Source organism: Callorhinus ursinus, unplaced genomic scaffold (genome assembly GCF_003265705.2).
Source record: "Callorhinus ursinus isolate GAN/ISIS: 27379988/994484 unplaced genomic scaffold, GSC_fseal_2.0 scaffold61, whole genome shotgun sequence".
In the NCBI taxonomy this organism is placed as follows: Eukaryota; Metazoa; Chordata; class Mammalia; order Carnivora; family Otariidae; genus Callorhinus; species Callorhinus ursinus.
In genome coordinates this window covers 3,770,973-3,790,839 of record NW_027397123.1, presented here as the reverse complement: position 1 = coordinate 3,790,839, position 19,867 = coordinate 3,770,973, and the positions used below count along the sequence as shown (strand labels likewise).

The 19,867-nt window shown below is 49.4% G+C and overlaps 1 protein-coding gene across 4 annotated transcripts; it reads right to left on the bottom strand.

The window, feature by feature from the left end:
• Positions 1-1,488: 1,488 nt before the first annotated feature.
• Positions 1,489-19,773, bottom strand: NPHS1 (NPHS1 adhesion molecule, nephrin). Of its 4 annotated transcripts, none has more exons than XM_073885188.1 (29): positions 19,363-19,773; positions 19,040-19,255; positions 18,828-18,956; positions 18,514-18,642; positions 17,929-18,010; positions 17,453-17,556; positions 17,136-17,263; positions 16,866-17,037; positions 16,525-16,682; positions 16,165-16,309; positions 15,931-16,055; positions 14,536-14,722; positions 14,232-14,361; positions 13,890-14,062; positions 13,346-13,486; positions 13,124-13,264; positions 12,241-12,362; positions 11,082-11,253; positions 10,827-10,983; positions 10,580-10,731; positions 9,094-9,205; positions 8,829-9,010; positions 7,241-7,297; positions 4,947-5,066; positions 4,778-4,802; positions 4,596-4,671; positions 4,343-4,436; positions 4,131-4,246; positions 1,489-2,147 (listed from the first exon to the last, which is right to left on the bottom strand). In XM_073885188.1, exons 1-29 carry the CDS (start codon positions 19,418-19,420, stop codon positions 2,016-2,018), a joined length of 3,735 nt encoding a protein of 1,244 aa, XP_073741289.1. In that variant the 5' UTR covers positions 19,421-19,773; the 3' UTR covers positions 1,489-2,015. The 4 variants fall into 4 exon arrangements, with proteins under 4 accessions (XP_073741289.1, XP_025710196.1, XP_073741290.1 ...); XM_025854411.2 differs by having other exon boundaries at positions 18,834-18,956; XM_073885189.1 differs by lacking the exon at positions 4,947-5,066.
• Between the last annotated feature and the right edge of the window lie 94 nt (positions 19,774-19,867).

The following is a 19,867-nucleotide window of genomic DNA, read 5'->3' as shown; positions in this document are numbered from 1 at the left end:
TCAACTATGAAATTATTATTTTTCCCTTAGTAACAAGTTAAAACAAATGATTTTTTAGCTCTACTTAAGCTTGAGTGAGTTTCTGCCCCTTGCAAATTATCCATTTTTTGTATCTATTAACTAAAGGCCCCCCATTCAAACTGGCTTAAGAAAGAGGGTAATTTATGTTTGCAACTAACTAAAGCCACCATTCAGATTGGCCTAAGGGGAAAGGGGAATTTATGGTCCTGAAGCAGCTCTCACTTCAGGCACAGCTGGATCCAGGAGGTTGCTGTAATCAGGAACTTGTCTCATTCAGAGTTATTTATGTAAATTAAAAGGGACTAGATTCTGGGCAGAAAGAAGCAATAGATATTTGCTACCTTGATTCAGACAGTGGCAAAGAGGAAATAGGAAGTGCACAAAGAGATCCAGCCACAGGATGGAGTTCCTTTGGGGAGCCTTACCCAAGCTGTTCAAGTGGTATCCGGCAACCCAGATCCAAGAATATTAGCATATTCTCTTCCCTGGCCACAATGATTGGTTCAGGGATGGGCTTAAGACCCAAGCTGGGCTGAGGGAAAAACAGGTCCCGGACTTTCCAGAAATACCGGCCCAACAGGCACTGTGGCTGCTGAGCTTGTGTGGAATGCCAGCCTAGAGCTGTAAGGGGGGTCGTCTTTCTTTCTTAAATGAAGAGTCTACCTGAGCGTGAAACCAACCAGGAAAGCAGAGCCACAATACATAGAAAAATAGACCCTTCGTGGCTTTGTTTCAGTACTGGATCCAGCAGTGCTTGAAGCCAGCATTCCCCTGCCGTTGTCAGCTAGAACAGCCAAATAAATTCACTTTCCTGCTTAGCCAGTGTGGAAACAGAATGCTGTAGGTCTCTTCTTCAAAAAAGAAAAATACACAATGAGGAAAATTCTACTTTTAGGAATCAAATCATCTTTTAAATTAAAGGGGGATTGTTTGGACCCCAGTGCATTTGTGTATTCAAGTGCTGTAGTGTAAAAGCTTATTTTAGTCTGCACTGATAAAAAATAATAATAATACGTTGATGAGCATTTGAACCTACAGTTTTGATAATATGATTAATCAAGTAGAAGTGGAGGCCTAAATGAAGATTATACTTAGCTATACCCTGTTCTCCATGAAAATAGGCTGATTTCTCAGTTTTTCTGTGATTCAATATAAACAACAAGAATTCTCTTGCTGGGCTGCTTTATTAAGGAGACTGTTTTACAAATCACCTTTACTGAGGTATAACTTATGTACCGTAAAATGCACCCTTAAGTACAGTTCAGTGAGCTTTGACAAATCTATACCCCATGAAACCACCGCCACAATCATGATATAGAACATTTCCTTCACCCCCAAAAAGTTCTGTTGTGCCCTTTTGCAGTCAGTTCCCTTCTCATGGCCCCAGGCAACCACTGATCTGCTCTGTCCCCTTAGATTACCTTTGCCTGCCTTAGAATTTTTATAAGTGAAATCATACAATATGTATTCTTTTGTGTCTGGCTGGTTTTATTGTCTTTTTGTTTTCTATAGAGTCTATTTATGTTTACATGTGTGTCATAGTTTATACGTCATATTTGAGATACTTGTGGAAAATAATAAAATAAGTAGGATATAACAGTGGTTCACAAACTCCACTTATTAGCCATTTCACGTGTAGTTGAACTCAAAATGAACTATTTTTAATATGTCTTTCCCAACTTCTGGAAATTTTACTTTAAAAAGTATAAAGGCCCTGGAAGAGCTTTTCATTATTGAGATGTCTTTTACAATTCACTGTTTCCCTTGGAGAAGTTTAGTTTCTAAAGTCAGCTCCCAGAGCAATCTTATTCATACAAGCCTTGTTGGCACCAGCTTGAATCATCTCCTGTCACTTGCACACACCTCTCTTGAAAATAGTCCCATTCCTTTGTGTCTTATGGAGCTCACTTAACACGCTCAGCCCATGTTGGAATAAAAAGGGCCATTAGAATATTATGTCCTGCAGGTGTAGGAAAAGGGTGTTGAGAAGGCTCTCACACCAGATGTCCCCTCAGCTCAAAGGGTAGAGAATCAGGTTCCATAGGGTCCAAGTCTCCTGCCACCCGATCATAGATTCCTCTTGTATCCTCATATGTCTCCTCAGGTCGGCAGGGGTCAAAGGGGCTCTGACAAGCAAAGGTGGAGTTAGAACCATAGAAGGATGCCCTATGAGTCATCATGACCGCTCCAGGAGGGATACACACTCCTACTCAACTTCCCAGAAAAAAAAAATGTTTCAGTTTCTAATGATGAGGGAAAAAATCAACATATACAAAGAGGAGAGCGATTATAATGAGCCTCCATCATGAACCTCCATGTACCCATCACCTAACTTCAACAATAGCAACCCTTGTTCGATCTTGATTTATCTATATCTCCATCTTTTCATCTCCTAACCTCACTAACTGGGTTGTTTTTAAGCAAGTCTAAGATTTCTCATGATTTCTGTGAGAAAAATAATTTAAATGTCAGAAATATGAAACTTTTAAAAGTACATGATACAGAGAATTGGAGTGGAATGTGAGTCATGATTCTGTTAGCCTACAAATTTCAAAGTTTTCATCAAAATAGAAGACAAAAAAGACCATGTAGAGTGGTTGTTACTGGAGATGTGCTTTCCCCTAGGATTGGGAGCAAATGGTGGTTTTAGCTCCGCAAACTTTAGAGCCAATTTGCCCATGGGCCAAATACAGCCTGCTGCTTGTTTTTGTACTGCCTGGGGCTAAAGATGCTTTTACATATTTTAATTGATGGGAAAATACCAAGAGAAGAATATTTATGACATGTGAAAATTATATGAAGTTCAAATTTCAGTGTCCAAAAATAAAATTTTACTGGAACTTAGCCACACTTGTTCATTTATGTATTGTCTATGGCTGCTTTTATACTACAGAGGCCGAGCTGAGTAGTTTTGAAAAGGACAGCAAGCCCAAAGTTTTTACTATCTGGACCTTTACAGAAAAAGTGTGCCGATTGCATCTGTGCTTTAGAGGGCACATATGGTTCAGCACCATGGACAGCATTTTAATGAACATTATTTCCACGCTGGTGAGAACAGTGCCCCATCTGGGACAAAGTTACAGAGGGAAATCCTTGTCCCAGAGGTGCCAGAGCATTAGCCAAGGCCACACAGAAAGTCAAGGGTTCTGTGCCACCTCCCTTACAGTAGGTGGGGGTAGTTGATAGTCAAAAGGGTCTGTTGTTCTTGCCTGCCCAGTCACCATCTTCACTTCCCTCTGGGCTCTCTGTTCCTCTCTCACTCAGTCCAGTGGATGGCCCCTACTCTCTGATGCCATGGCTGGGCACCAGTCCAGACCTGTCCAATTAGCATAGTCTTTCCCCTGCCTCAGTGGTTCAGCAATAAGTATGTGACCAAAGCTAGACTAATAAAATGTCAGTTCTGGGACTTGAGAGGTATTGGGAAAGAGACACTCTCTTTCTCTGAAGGTTACCAACCTAACGGGGTACAAACCTGCATTTTCTGGGGACATCTCTAGGGAGGAAACTCTGGGTCCACCTGGGTGGGGCCTGAAGACTATTCTGTTCCTTGACTTTTCAATTAAGTGGGCCAAAAATTTATTTCTCTATACCTCTCTGTTTAACCAGCATAGTGGAGAAGGCTAATTATCCAGTAGAATGCATAGCTTCTTTCTTCCATGGTAATAGAAATATAGTGAGGCATCTAGATGCCAAGCTGGACTATATTTCTCAGTCTCCTTCATCGTTAGGTATGACCATGTGACTGTGTTCTCATCAGGGAATGAGTAGAGTGTACCATATCTGGGCATACGCCATAATGCTGGGTTGTGCCTCCACCACACTCTCTTTTTCCGTCTCCCACCAGTTGAAACCCGCAGTGAACTAGCCTATCTATGCAAACTTGAACAATGCACTAGAGGATGACAGAGGAACACAATGGAAAGAACTTGAGTTCTGAAATAACCATTTGTAATAGGGTCACTCACCTCTGATTGCTATGTGAGAAGGAAATAGGATCGTAGCCAGGCCTTTGTGCTATGGCGTCTAGCTTACCCTAACTAACATAAACAGTAGGAGGTGGGTTTCTGGCACTAGCCAGGAAAAACTTCTGCTGATACAAATCTCCTCACCATTGGTACTTCATCATAGAGGGGTCCCCAGGCTCCAGGTGGGGCATACAGTCTTTCCACCTCATCATACAGGTGTCCAGGAAAAACCATATCCTCCTCTTCAAGATGTGTGAAACCTGGAGTTGGAGTGGAAAGAAGGGATGATGAGGGCACCTGTCCAGATGTCAGGGGTATTTATGAGCAGAGGGAGCTCTGATATGGTCACAACTCACCTCCGGGATAATACACCTCCTCCAGTGTTGGTGGCAGCCGGGGGCTGAAGTTCTTCATGGAGTGGTAATATGGTTCTACATCCGTTGTGCTAACCTGTCAACACCCCGCCCCCCCCAAAAAAAAACCCAGATAAATCTTTTCTATCCTCTGGCTCCATAGTTCCCAGAAAGGACAATGATTAACCTGAAGTTAATGACAGAATTTTAGTCTGCCAGTTCCTTGTCAGCAGAGCTTCCAGGAGCACCCCCTCACCGTGGAGCTTTGAGTGTCTCTGTCTCCGGTCCACTGGCTGTCCTCATATTCATTCTTGACTCGGTCCTTCTCCGACCTTCCAGGACAGAGGTATGGAGGGCTTCTTGGTGTTGAGTCAGACACCTCTCATCTCCAAACCTCCTTCCTCAGAGCGTTTCTTACAGAAAAATATTCCCACTTACCCTGCTTCTGTCTTCTCTGTGATGCCTGAGGGAAATAGGGAAAAAGGGATCAGAGACACCCCTTCTCTGACCAGACAGGCCCTGGGAGACTTTCAATATGGAGCAGCCCCAGGGCTCTTTGTCACCCTTGGGCCTCCATCCCCGCAGGGGAAGAATGGTCTCTCCTCACCTTCAGCAAGACGCCTCAGTCTCCGCTGCCAGAGGAATCCCCCAACACAGGAGATGTTAGAAAGCAGCAAAAGACCCCCAGCAGCAAACAGCACAGGCAACAGGGGCAGCCCTGTGGGTTCTAGGGGAAGAAGGTACCCCTCAGTGAACCCAAAACAATTGGCTCTAGGCCCAGAGCAGCATTCTCTGAGAAAGCCCATTTCTGACTAAGCATAGCCCCTCTTCCTAGGTCAGGGAAGCAGATTGGCAGGGATTTCCAGGTCCACTCCTTCTTGCCACCTCAGGGCAGGTGGCTCCTTTCTCAAGTCAAGCCACTAACAGTAGGTCCTACCTGAGCCCTGTGGTGTCGACTCAGGTGGTAGCTCCAGCTGGGCATTCAAGACCTCTTCCCATGTATTCAGCCTTGCCTACCAACCATAGACCCTGGTATTGGACCCTCCAGCCACACAAACTAACCGCTGGAGCTGTTTCCAGAATCACTGAGGCAGAGCCACACCCCTAAGCCTTGGAAGAGTCAAATGTCTGTCCTTAAATGTCCTTTCTGCTCAACTGATTTTCTTCTCAAGTGACTTCCTCTCTTTTTTTTTTTTTTGAGATTTTATTTATTTGTCAGAGGGGTGAGAGAGCACAAGCAGGGTGAAGGAGCAGAGGGAGAGGGAGAAGCAGATTCCCCACCGAGCAGGGAGCCCAGTGTGGGGGCTCAATCCCAGGACTCCAGTATCATGACCCCAGCTGAAGGCAGACGCCCAACCGACTGAGGCACCCAGGCACCCCAGATGACTTCCTCTTCGCACAAACTTCAATTCCAGGTAATATTGGAGTCCTCTGCTATGTCTCTAATGACAAGACTAAATCCCTCTAAGTAAACATCTGCTCAGCATCTATCTCCCCATCTTCTGCTAACAGCACTCATTTTCCTTTGAGGAAATAGCCACTCCCTCACTCTTAGACTGTATGTTCCCATAGATCTCCATGGAGGACATGTGGACCTCCCTGGCCGACCGATAAGAGCACCCATCCCTCTTTCCACAGTGACCAGTTCAGACCCATCCAGCATTTGACCCAAGGTAGACTTTTGCCAGAACATTTAGGACACTCCTCTGCTGGCTGCTGAGAAGTGGAACAAAACTGGAGGTATCTGGAGGGGGGGCAGGTACTTCTTTGCCCTCTTGATGAAAGAACCTGAGAAGGAAGCCATCAGAGATGAAGGCAAAGTTGAGAGAGAGAAATAGATCCTTCGTGAAAATCATGAGCACCTATTGGAGTTTTCAACTTCACAAGCCAAGCAATTCTTTTTATTGCCCACAACAGCTGAATTTCTGTCACTTGCAACCTTCTTCTCAGGTTTTGGAGGGGGATTGTTAGCAAAATGGTCATAATTCCCTCCCTGTAACTACACTCTTGAGTAGTCCCCTTCCACACTGACTCGGAGTTGAGACATGTCACCTGCTTCAGCCCATGAGACAATATCAAGTGTGACAGAATCAGAAGCTCAAAAGTGCTTGGCTGGTCCTGCTGCTCTTGGGACTCCTGTGACCACCTCTTTGTGAACAAGTCAAGGAGAAGGAGAGACATGTGGCCCAGTTATCTCCATTGTCCCAACCAAAAACCAGGTTGTCAGATACGTGAGGAGGAGGCCATCCTAGATCATCCAGTCCCAGGGGAGCCTCCAGCTGCCCGTAGCCCAGACCAGAACTGTTCAGCCACTCAGAATCAAGAGAAACAATGGTTGTTGCTATTAGTGCCCATGTTTGAAGTGGTTTATTTTGCATCAAAAGCTGACTGATATGGGGGCACCTGGGTGGTGCGGTCAGTTAAGCATCTGACTCTTGGTTTCAGCTCAGGTGAGGATCTCAGGGTCATGAGACTGAGCACCGTGTAGGGCTCCACGAGGGCCCATGTCCAGGCCTGTCTCAGCCCCGTGTGGGGTTCTGCCTTAGGCCCCCACCTCCGGCTCCACACTTCGTGGGGAATCTGCTTAAGAGTCTCTGATTCTCCCTCTCCCCCGCGTGCTCTCTCTGTCTCTAATATAAATAAATGGATCTTTAAAAAAAAAAAAGCCAACTGATACAGGCTCTGCGCAGGGCATGGAATCAGCTAATTCTTTCAGAATTGAACTGAATTAGGCAGAGAGAAAATGTGTTACATCCAAGAAAGAGCAAGAGCTTAGGATGTGCATAGGGGACAGAGCTAAGTCTTAAGGGGCTGTGGCCACAAAACAGAGGTGGTAGGGTTGGAAACCAGAAGACTCTATTCTCAGGGGAGAGAGGGATATTCAAGGGATTAAAAACTTACCTGCAGGCTGCTCTGTGGGCAGCTGGTAGTCAGGTTCTCCAGAAGGCTGGTCTAGACCTGGGGGGTGGATATAGAGGTTGTGAATTAACACCAAGAATCTGGGTAAGCCTTCAATATTTTGCAGTTTCCTATTAAGCTTTTCAACCCATTTTGAGGAACTGATTTATGGCTTCTCAGGAATATTTCAAATAGAGCTGCAAGTTGCTGATAGTAATGGCAATACTATCAATAGCCATTCTAATGCCAATAATAATAGTAATGATGATGATAATTATTGTTGATGAGTGCTTTATGGCATGGAAGGTCCTTTTAACCCAAATTATCAATGTTGGAGGGTTAACCAAAAAAGATGATGGGCTCTCAGAATGACTTAATAGAGGTATTAGTTCTAGAGCAAGCAAAGTGAGGTACAAAGTACTTTATGCTTTAGTACTTGGAAGACTAAGGGGGAAAGAAAGAGGAGGAATGGGAGAAGTTCCTTACTTCCATAAGGAAGAAGGCTGCTCTGTCAAGAAGGGAAAGACAGAGCTTTAATGGGACGAAATAAATAGAAGTTGAGCAGGGGGCATTTCTCTAAATCAGTATTTACATAGCACTTACTTTATACAGGTCCCTGTTCTAAGCACTTCAAGTAAGTTAATTTAATCCTTACAACTGTCTGAGAGAGACCTTAGTTTCAGTAACAGGCACAGAGATCTGAGATACCTTATATTTAGATGCTCAGGCTCGAAAATGTTAAGTAACTTGCCCAAGGTCTCATGACTGGGAAGTGGCAGAGCTGGGACCTGAATCCAGGCTTGTCTAAATGAGGCTCTGTGTGATGAGCTGCTACACTACCGTGCCTGCCAGAGTCCAGCGTTCTCATTAGTCATATGAAGGAATTTGTCCCTTTCATCAAAGTTGCTGAATTTGTTGGCATCAAGTTGCCCGTATTATTCCCTAACTTCCCCCTAATGTCTGTAGGGTTAGTAGTAATGCCCCCTGTCATTCCTGATATGGATGTAGTTGGGTCTTCTCTCTTTTTTGCCTTGATTCGCTTTATAAAGGTTATTGACCTTTTCAAAGCAGCAGCTTTTGGTTTCATTGATTTTTCTCTATGGTTTTTCTGTTTTCTAGTTCACTGATTTTTGCTCTTTATTATTTCCTCCCTTCTGTTTACTTTGGGTTTAATTTGCTCTTCTTTTTCTAATTTCTTAAGATGTGGAAACTAAGCATCAATCTGAAGCCTTTTTTAAAATCTAAATGAGCACTTAATATTGTAAATATCCTGCTCACACTGCTTTAGCTGCACCCCACAATTTCCGTGTTTTCTTCCCATTCAATACAAACGTTTTTCTAATTTCCCTTGTGTCATTAATCACATTCAGACAGAATAGTTTAGTGGCTAAAAACTGGTTCCTGGAGTTCATCTGCCTAAGTTCCAATCTCATCTCTACATCCTTCTAGCTGTGTGAACTTCAGCAGTTTGCTTAGCCTCTCTGGTCTTCAGTTTCTTCATCTATAAAAAGGGAATAGTATCTACTTTGCTATATCACCCCATAAATCCCCTGAGGAGCTCTGCAACCTGCTCAAGATTGTCCCTTCCCACCTGGGGTAGTGATAGGGATCTGGGACCCCTTGTGAGTTAGTCCGCTGTCCCCCAGGGCATTGCTGGCCAGCAGCCAGACTCTGTATCGTGTAGAGGGCTGCAGCCCAGTCAGTGTGAAGGTGGTGGCCTCAGGTGGTAGGACATCCACGTAGAAGAACCCTGGTGTCCCCAGTGCCTCGTATCTGCATGAGAGGGAGGGCAGTCATTCAGGGAGGTGCCCCAGCCCTGTTGGCTGCCATCCCTTCCTGCCCTAACAAGGACCCACCTGATTTGGAACCTCTGTGGCAAACCCCCATCAAAACCAGGTTTCCATTCCAACCCCACCGAATATGGAGTCATGCTCACAACCTTTAATCCTGATGGGGGATCCGGGCGACCTTTGAGGAAAAGGATGAGGGGAGTAAGAGGATACAGAAGGGTTCTAGAAGATTCCTTCCAGGTTTTTCTAAGAATGATTTTAAATATATAGTTGATTCTCGTGAGTAGTGGTGGTTATGTTCTATAACATTGCTACGAACACTGAATTACAGAACATCAAATCATTGCTTCTGGGGGAAATGCAGTTAGATTCCTGTGAACCTCCTGTCACAACATTTTCATCAACTAGTCAATACATGACCTTGTTTTTTCTGTTTCTGTTTAAAAACACCTTATTTAATGTATCTTATTGATTCATTAACATTGAACTCACAGCCAACAGTGTTATAATTTGTGTTTGAATGAAGCTTATCCAACAGAAGTGTTTTCTCCCTATCCTTAGGAACTCCAGACAGCACATCAGCACTATGGCTAGGGGCCACTTTAAATAACAAAATCACTAACAAAAGGCACAAAAGTGCAAAAAATATGGGACTAAATAGGCTGCAAAGAGGACATTTCCTTATAGGATGAAAGCTGAAACAAGAAAGCAGAGTGTCACCTTGTTCTACCCCAACTGAGAATGTGCTCATTTGGGTGACTCAATTTTTTTACCTGCTCTGTACATGTTCCTGAATGACCAAGAAAGCAGCATGAGTATTGATTTTGAGGTTACAAATAAATTTTAGTATGTAGGCAAATTTGCAAATAGAGTTGGCAAATATGAGCATTGGCTGTATATGACATATGTTCCCTGTGTGGATTTTTTGGTGCCTATGTCACATTCATTCCTTGTTTCTTCTGGTTGCAGAACCCTGAGTATCCTTTGGAAAACCGTTCATCCACATTCTCAGGCCAGGTGCTTCTGATGGAAATGACTCCACTCCTTGTAGGAGAGATCTGTGACCGAGCCAAGCCAACCAGGGTGTCGCCTTCCCTGACCACAAGGTTGGTTCAGAGGTGAGATGAGAGCTGAGTAGAGCCAATGAATCGTAAGTCTAGTACTTTCATGCCACTGTTTGGAAGAGAAAAAATTCCATTTCCCCTGGGAAGTCTAACAGCCTCTATGAGGAGCCTTAGAATAAAGCCAACACAGAGAAAAGCAGACCTGAGAGTCAGAGAGTTCTGGATGACAGCTGAACCTAAATCCAGCAACTCCAGACTTTCTACTTTTCAATTACTTGGGCCAATAATTCCCCCCCTTCTTTTCCTTGCTGTGGGTTTCCGTGAAGATCCAGGCTCCATTAGGATTTTCAGAGCAGGCAGAAACTCCATCCCCGCTCATAAATACTTCCTCAGGTTTTGGGAACACTGCCATTCTGGGCCAACCAGAGACTTGGGGATTGACCCAGGGAGCATCCTCCCAACACCCTCACAGCCCACTCCCACCATACTGATGCTGACGAGTTGAATGTTGGTGTGATCTGAGCCAAGGGGGTTGGTGGCTGTGCACGTGAAGAGGGCGTAATCCTGGGCTGCAGACACGTTGGCAATGGTCAGGAGACTGCTGTGGACCCCACCCTGGTGGTATGTGTGCTCTGTGTACCTGGGGAGAAGGTGTGGCAGGGATTCAGGAAAGGTAACTGGGGTTGGGGGACCAAAGTTGGGACTAGAGTGCTACCTGGCTAGGCCTTGACTCACCTGGGATCCTGGAGATCCAGAGGGACTCCATTTTTGGTCCAAGTGAAGACGATGTTGGGGACGCCTTGGGCACGACAGTGGAGGGTGGCAGAACTGGTGCTATCTCCAGCTGCAGCCACCTTAGTTAGGGGAGTGGGGTGCTCCACCTGGGGGGCAACTAAGAGGAGTTGTTGGTCAACATGAGGTATGTGGAAGGACATGAGAGATGTGAGTTTAGTGGCAGGCCTTAAAATCAGGAGTTTGGGTGTTACTCACATCTGACAACAAGTCGGACCAGTCCTCGGGCTGGAGGTGCCACTCCATTGTCCACAATGCACTGGTAAGCACCAGCCTGGGCCAGTTTGGCATGGTGAATTCGAAGACGCCCTGTGGCTCCCTTTGACATCTTCTCCATCTCATCCAGGCTCTGGTCCTCCTCCTCTTCTCCCTTGAGGCACAAGATACAGGAGAATGGGCCCCAAGTCTGGCCCCAGCCCCATTATCCCCCAAACTGGGTCTCTCCTGTAGCTTTATTCTCCCAGACACAATCACCCTCCACAGGTCTAGCAAAGAAAAAGTTCCCCCATCCATCTATCCGTTCCCCGAGCCGTCCATCCATCTATCCATGCATCCAATCATTTATTCATGGGCCCATCCATTCATCCACCAATCCAGAAAACTATTCGCCCATCCATTTATCCAGTCATTCATGCTCAGAACGATCTATCTACCCGTCCACCCATCTATTTAACCATCCATCTCTGCATCAGTGTATTCATTTATCTATCCATCTGCCTCTCCTTCATCCATTTGTGCATTCACGCATTCATTCATCTTCCTTCTACCCGTCCACCTATCCAACCTTCCATCTCTCCACCCATCTACCCCTTCTGTTTACTCATACCTGCACGTACCCTTAAATACATGCAACTGTTCATCAGTTCATCCAACTACCTGTTCATCCATCTCTCCATCTCTCCATTGACCCATGCACCCATCCATCCGTCCATCTATCCATCCATTCATCCATCATTCTTCCACAGACATCTTTCCACTAATGGTGTATTTATTCATCCATCTACCCTCTAATCTAATCAATTTATCTATTCATTTCTCTCATTCAACCATTTAGTGACTCATCTATTCATCATTTATCCATGTATTCGCTTGTCTGTTTGTCCATCTGTTCTTTCATCCATTTATTCATCCATCCACCTACCTATCCATCCACTTGCCTGCCCACTCACTTGGTTATGTATCCACTCACGCACCCATCCATCTTCCATTCAACAGTTAGTTAGGTCTTGGAGGATGTCCCAACAAATATGTAGTTATATAAGATCATATAGCTGTGATCCCTTCTCCCAAGGAACTCACAGTCAAAAAACCACATCCCCCAGCCCCTACCTCCATTTACCAAAGGTCGGATCCTTACCAGCCTCTCCCAGTTGAACATCCCTGGAAGGATGGGATTGGCATCAACAGTGCAGACTATATCCACAGAACCCCCAATATTCACCTCAGTTGGGTCCTGGAGAGCTCGGATAGTGGGAGCATCTGGGGGAGACAAGGGGTTGGGGAAGGCATTTGTGCCCATACAGATGATGGTGGGAGAAGGCCCCAGGTGGAAGAGGTGTCTTAGAGGTGCTCAGGAAAGTTACAGGTATGAACAGGTATGATACATTCTGCCCTTTATGCAGAGCACGTGGAGTAATGTTCTCAGGGTTAGTGAGGCATTCCCTACCCTCTACTGTACTGTGCCTCTGTGGTGACAAGAATAGGTCTGGGCGACTTCCAGGATTGTATGGAAGTGGATCTCCACAGTGGGCTTGGCTTCCTACTTTTTTTTTTTTTTTTTTTGAGAGAGGGAGCTCCTGCACACGTGCATGTGTGCAGAGGTAGAGGGAGAGAATCTTAAGCCAGCTCCACCCTGAGCACAGAGGAGCCAGGGCTCAATCTCAGGACCCTGAGATCATGATCTGAGCTGAAATCAAAAGTCAAGATGTTCCACCGACTGAGCGACCCAGGCACCCCAAGGCTTCCCGATGAGAGTAACTCCCATGTAGGTGGCCCCCCATCTGAGCCGATTCCACGTATAGGGCCTCTCTAGTGGGCAGGGTTCCCAAAGTGGAAGTGACTCCATCAGGGTGGAGGCTCCCAGAGTGGGAGGCTTTCAGGATGGGTGAACATCCCAGGGTAGGCGGAGCTTCCACAATAGGAGACTCCACAGTGGGCAAGATTCCCTGAGTGGGTGTGGTTACCAGGGGGGCGGGGCTCCCAGAACTCCCTAGTTTCCTAGGGTGATGATGGGGGCTCACAGTGTACATCCAGCCGCACTAGAGTTTCAGCAGTGCCCTCCGAGTTCTGGCAATGCAGCTGATAGAGGCCATCGTCAGCTCGGGTCACATTCCATAGCTGCAGGGCTCCACCAGACAGGATGCGATGCCGAGGGCCACCAGCTGGGGGAGGTCAGGGTGAGGAGCCTGCCAGACCCTCGAGGCTGGGAGACCTGCACCCCTCTCTGTGACCACTCCACGCACCTGGGCTGAGGCGGTAGCCGCGGAAGGTCCAGTTGAAGGCCTCCGGGGCAGGGTTGGCAGATACAGACACCGGCAGCAGTGCCTCACCCTGCTCCACAGCGGTCACCACAAGCACCTGCTCCCCAAGGAACTCTGGAGGGTCTGTGGAAGGGGCGCCACCCGGAGTCAAGATTGTTGTTAAGGTTGGGGTCTGGGATGGATTTGAGATCAGGTACTGGTATAAGGGTTAAAGTTGGAGTCATGACTAGATTTAAGGTTGTGGACAAGGTAACAAGTTCAGAGCTGAGCTCGGCAATTAGGTTCAGGATAGAGGTTAGGATCTAGTTTAGGAAAAGGGTAAAGGCCAGAGTCAGGTTAAAAGATGGAGAGAGGGTTCAGGAGGGTTCACAGTCAGGGGTTAGAATAGAGGGAGGATAGGAGTTGGTGTAGAGCCAGGGCTCAAGGATAAAGTTTCAAGCTTTAGAATGGAGATAAAGGGACAGTGTCAAGGTGAAGACCTAAGTAGTATAGGGTCAGGAGGGAATCCCAAGGGGGTTCCACATACACAGCACATTGAGGCGGTGGAAGGCGCTCATGGTTTCCCGGAGCTCAGGGCTGTGGGCTCGGCAGGTCACTTGGTGGCCATGGTCTCGGGATGACATTCTCAGAAGGACACTCCTGGCTGCTGCAGAGCCTCTGAATGGGGCACTACGGGGTGGTGTGGCCACGCTTTCCAGCCTGTGGCCCACACAAGGGTGGTAGGGTCAGTTCAGGGCTAGCTCAGGGATGGAACCAGAGCCGGAGGGGTACTAGGTACAGGGCAGGACACCAGGGGCGGGGGTGGGGGGCCAAATGGTAAAGGGGCGTGACCAGAAGCAGAGAGTGGAGGGGCCACTGGCACTCTCACCTCTCCCCCTCCTTGTCCCACGACAAGTTGACAGGAGGGTTGCTGCTAACGCTGATGCAAGTCAAGTTTAATGCATCCCCTGGGCGCAGAGCCGTTGCGTTGGCCAGGATCGTCACGTTTGTTGGGGGAACTTCAAGAATGGGTCAGAAGAGCGAGGCTCAGATCCCACTTCCACTTTGCCTAGACCCCAGGCTCTGCCACACGCCTCCTGGCTCTCGATATCCACTGTCCCCCAGCCTGGCTCTGGCTTAGTTCCCCGCCACCACTAAGCCCTGCCCCAGGCCCTGGCCGAGCGCGCCCTCACACTGCACCACAAGCTGCGTGGATGCGCTGAGCTGACCCGCCTTGCACGTGAACTTGGCCTGGTTGTCCGACGGACCCATGATCAGTACAAGCTCTCGGGAGAACGTGCTCCCTGACTTCTCCAGACTTCCCAGCTGCACCCGCCGTGGCTCCTGGGGTGGCCGCGGTTCGGTCACCATCCGGGAGTCCTGAGGGCAAAGACTGACTGGGGGGGACCGTGTAGCCCTGCCATTTCCCCCCCACCCCCAAAACAGCCCCATTGGGTTGGCTGCCGCCAGCGCAGATAAAGCCTTCGTGTGTGAGGAAAAGGGTCCTCCTTACCCTGGCACCCAGCTGAGTTAGAGGAATGAGGACTGGAATCGAGCACTCCCAGCCGGAATCTCTCCCACCTACCTGGGGCCGCAGAGCCCCACAGTTTTGTGGTGGGATCTGGCCTCCAGTCCCACGCCCCACCCCTCTGCCCCGCCTCCTTGGCTCTCTGGAGGCCAGCCATGGTTGGTGCCCCCTGCCAACCCTCAGCCCCGCTCCTCAAAATCCATTCCAGCTACACTTAGCAAACAACACATGTCAGGAAAGTCCCATGGAATCTCCAAGCTTTTCCCAGAATTTCTTCATTTTTTCCTATCTTTAGTTCTTTTTCTTAAAATTCCCACTTTCCCCAAAGATTTCCTTTGATCATTCCCTTAATTTCGTAGTCTTACCACAGATTTCTGAATCCTCCCCCAATATTCTCTTATTACACTAGTCTTTTACTAGAATCCTTTCTTTGCCCAAATTCTTGGCATTTTCCCAGAATTCCATCCAATTAAATTTCATTTCTATAATTCCTAGTCTTTCCCCCAGAATTTTCACTAGCCCTCTAACTCCCCAGGATTTTCTCGGAATCCTGTCAAAATTTCTTTTAATTTTAATGGAATTTCACTCTTACCTCCAAATCCCATGAGCGCAATTTAATATTAATAGATTTTCAAATGTTCTGTGGAATAACTAGTCTCTCCCCCAAATTTCTAGCCTTTGCCCATCATTGTCCTTGCACCTGGAATTCTTAGTCTTTCCCTAAAATTCCTGCCATTTCATCTGAATCCCTAAGATTTCACCAGAATTTCCTTTACTTTAAATGAAACTAACTGCCTTTTCTCTAGAATTCCGTCCTCATCTAGAATTCCTTCTTGTTTTCCTAGAATTCTCACTGTTTTCCCAGAATTTTCCTAGGATTCCATTTCATCCTCATGGCATTTGTGTCTTTTCCAATTCCCTACCAAAACTCAAACTCTCCAGTATTTTTCAAGAAATTCACATTTTTCCAACATTTCTCGAGACTCTGGAGGAGAGAAAGGGCTCCATCTCCCCCCCCACCATTTCTGGCCACCCCCATAAGCCCTTGTTTGGTACCAACCTTGAGCCAGGTAAGAGAGGGGTCTGGGTTGCCCCCAATGGCCAAACACAGGAGCCTAACTCGAGTCCCAGCCCGGAGCCGTTGTCCCTCTGGGGGACCCTCTATCCACAGCTTCTGGGCAGGATCTGTGAGGAAAGCCAGGAAGAGTGGCTTTTCTCTCAGGGCTGGGCCTGAGGGTGCGGGTGGGGAGTCTCAAAGGGATGGGACACCCCTGGGCAAAGGGTGGGGGCTCACATTTCACGTTCAGGGTGAGTGACTTCTTGAAAGTCTCCTTGGCAAAGGCCTCACTAAAGGCCTCACATGTGAGAGTCAGACCATTGTCCTCTCGCCGGACCAGGAACGTCAGGTTGGACATGGAGACGTGGCCACCATGCAGGCCCTGCCAAGGAGCAAGCTTTAGACTTGGCAACGAGAGCACTCCCATCCCCAGTACCCGATGTCTGGGTTCCCCCCGGATCCTAGCAGGGACGCGGAAAGCATCTGCACCCCCTCCTCTGTGAGGCCCAGGCTGCCAGGCCGGTCCTCTCCCAGATCCAGGAGTCATGCCCCCGGCTCCCTCCTCCCTCAGACCCAGGAGCCTGGCCGCTGCCTCACATCCATGACCATCTCTTCTGTAGGCACCAGCTGCCGCCAACCCAGCCACCATCGTAACAGGACCCGTGGGCGACTGGACTTGGTGATGCAGGACAGCGTAACGTTCTTGTTCTCAGACTGGGATGCAGATCCCAAGATGGTAATGGCACTGGGGGGGACTGCAGGGATGACGGACAGAGGAGAGACATGACACTAGGCTGGATGCCTCACAGACCGGCCCCGGCAAGGGGCTGCGGGCAGAAGACAAGGTCTTTGGCATCAGACAGGCATGATGTGGGAGCACAAACAGGTGGTTCTCTGGGGCACCGACTGACAGATGGGCAGCTAGTGTCAGGACTCACAGGTGACCTGCAGCGTGACCCCGCGTTCCTGGATCCCTGTAGATACACTGTTGTGAGCCTCACAGCTGAGCCTCGCCCCATGGTCTTCCGGTCGCACAATCATCACTAGCATGCTTCGGGCCACTGCCTCACCATGCTCTGTGCCCCACGCTGTGGACATGGACTGGCCATTCTGGAGACAGAGACAGAGCCAGAGCTGGGCCAGCTCAGGGCCAGCTCCCCTCCACCCCCCGCTTCCCCTTCCACCCTCATGCAGGGCTCTGCCCTCACCTTCAGCCACTGCAGTGTGGCTGGCGGATTCCCCCCTCGGGCCACACACAGCAGCTCCAAGCTCTGTCCTGCCCGCACATGCCCCTCGTCCAGGCCTGGCCACTCTATGACAGGGGGTCCTGGGGGGACTGGGAAGCAGCAGTCGTTCAGTGGGCCTGGGGAGCCCATCCATTCTTTCCAGGCCCCACAACCTGCCTCTGAACCCCTGTGTTTCTCCTTGAGAACCTGAACCTTCCATAATCCCTGAACTCCCCCAGGACCCCCCAATTCCTGCTTCGCATCCCCCATACCCACAGCTGACTCAGTTCCCCACTTACACAGAACATTCATGGTGACTGAGACCCGGATGGGAGTGTCCAGTGCTGGGCTGGACCCCTCACAGACCAGGAGCTGCCCATTATCTGAGCTCTGGGGTGTCACCCTGGGGTGGGAAGTTGGGGTTCTGGAGTCAGAGTCATCATCTGAAATTTGGGGAGTCAGGGTGAAGAGGTGGGGATCCCAGGTTCCCACACCTGGTCTTCTAAGTCTCTCTGCTGATTTCCTCTAGGATCTAGAGTTCCATGGAAGAGATCTGGGGGGGTCAGCAGTGAAAATTGGAATCCCAGAGGCCCACACCAGGCCAAAATCCTTGCACTTGATACTCTGGAACTAGGGTTCCCATGAAGATGTTTTGGAGGGTCGGGGAGAAGAATTAGGTCCCAGATGTTCATACCTGATTCTAGTCTCTGTGCTTGGAGTTCTCACAGAGAAATTTGGGGGTCAGGCTGAGGGGAGGGCATCCCAAATTTCATACCTGGCTGTGGCCTCTGTGGTGAAGAGTTTCTCCTGGGACCCCGCATTCACATTAGCAGAGATGTCAGAAATTGTTTGTCCACCTTGAGGCAACAAGAGGGCTAGAGGGATGCCGGGTTCCCCACAAGGCAGATCCTGGGGAGAATGGCCTGGAAATCCTCGGGGTGGACATGGTGCCCCCTCCCTCCTGGTTCTGGAGGAAAAGCTCCAGCTCGGTTCCTCCACACATTCGGACCTCCCTGAATCCTGGAGGTCATGGGCCTCACCCCTGCCCTCACCACCTCGCCGGGTTGTGTCACCCACCACCATCACCCAGCTTCTTGCTTCTGTACTACCAAAGATGACACCCATATCTCCATCTGGAGCCTCAACCTTTTCCCCGAGTCCCAGACCGGCAGTCCTGCCATCACTTTGGTGCCTTTCCCTGGATGTTTCCTCCCATTCACAGGGTCTCACACTGGCTTCAACATCTCCCCAAGTCTGTTCCTGCATCCCCCTCACTCAGGAATGTCCTATTTTCTGGGACCTCTAGGAGGACACACCCCCTCCCCACTCCAGGGGCTCCCGCCAGTTCATCCACACTCACTCTGGAAGAAGGTGATGTCAGGTGCTGGCTTTGCATCCCCAGATACACAGCTGACCATGTACTCTTGCCCAGCTACCCACGTGACTGTGCTCCCTGCCTCGGGGGTCAGCTGAAGCACCTTGGGGGGCACTGGTGAGAAAAGATCTGGGGTGAGCTGCCACCACTGAGAAAAATAGGAGGATTTGGGTTTGGCATCTCGTTGCTCATCAGATGTGCACCCCGGGCCTGGGACTGGGGGCTTGGAATCCTGGGCCCTGGGGTAGGAGAGGGCTGGAAATCTGGACTCCTGTGTCCTGGGGGGGGGTGTCTCTCACCCATACCCAGGATGGAGAGGATCACTCTGGGAGACACAAGCTCAGGGCCTGTCTCTGAGCGGCCGACCTGGCACTCATACTCTGCATCGTCACTCAGGTCACACGCTTCAATATGCAGGTGGAATTCACCTGCAGGCGAGACCGGGGGTCCCAGGTCAGGACCCCAGGCAGCCCCTGCTGGTGGTTCAGCGTCTTAGGCCCCAATCCCTTACCTCTAGTAGGGTCCCCTTCCAGGCGGTACCTCGGGAAGCTGGAGATCCTAGGATCCGGGCCCAGGAGTAGCCCATCCTTGGCCCATTGCACCACACTGCCAGGGGCGCTGACCCCACACCGCAGCTCAGCAGTGGCCCCCTCTACCACCGTCAAGTTTTCAGGCAGAGCCCAGAAGCCTCGCGGGGCTGAGGCAGGGAGCGGCAACTGGGCCAGGCCTGGGGACACGGGTGTCAGCAGGAGAGGGCAGAGGGTCTGTCTGGAGAACATGAATGGGAAATGAGGGCTACGTGGTGCTGGGTCACAAGACCAGGGTCCCACTCACCTGCTGTCAGCAGCCCCGTGAGGAGCAGGGGAGCCCTGATGGGGGTCCTCAGAGCCATCCTGGGTCCTCTGCCTGTGGCTCCCGCAGTGTCCACTGCCTGCCTCTCCTGTCTCTGTCTTTCGCTGGGTCCCTCTCCCTATGTCTCTGGCTTTTTTATTGTCTCTCTTCGTCCATTTGTCTCCTTCTCTTTGTTTTCCTCTCTTCCCACGAGTCAGTCTCTGTCTCTCACCTTTCCTCCTCTTCAGTCTCACCTTCTTCCCTCCTGCCACCCCCACCCCTGCTCTCCTCTCACTATTCACAGCCCCTCGGGGAGGACTCTGCTGCTCAGAGTCCAGCAGGCTCCAGGAGCCCAGGAGGGTGATGAGGCTAATGTGGTCAGTGGCAGAGACCCAGCCCGATGCCGTCCTCACATTGCTGCCTCCCCCGGGTGCCCTCCCGAGTCTTCAGCTTCAGGCCTCTGCCCAGCAGGCTCCTCCCGGCCCAGCCGGAGCACGAAATCCCCTGT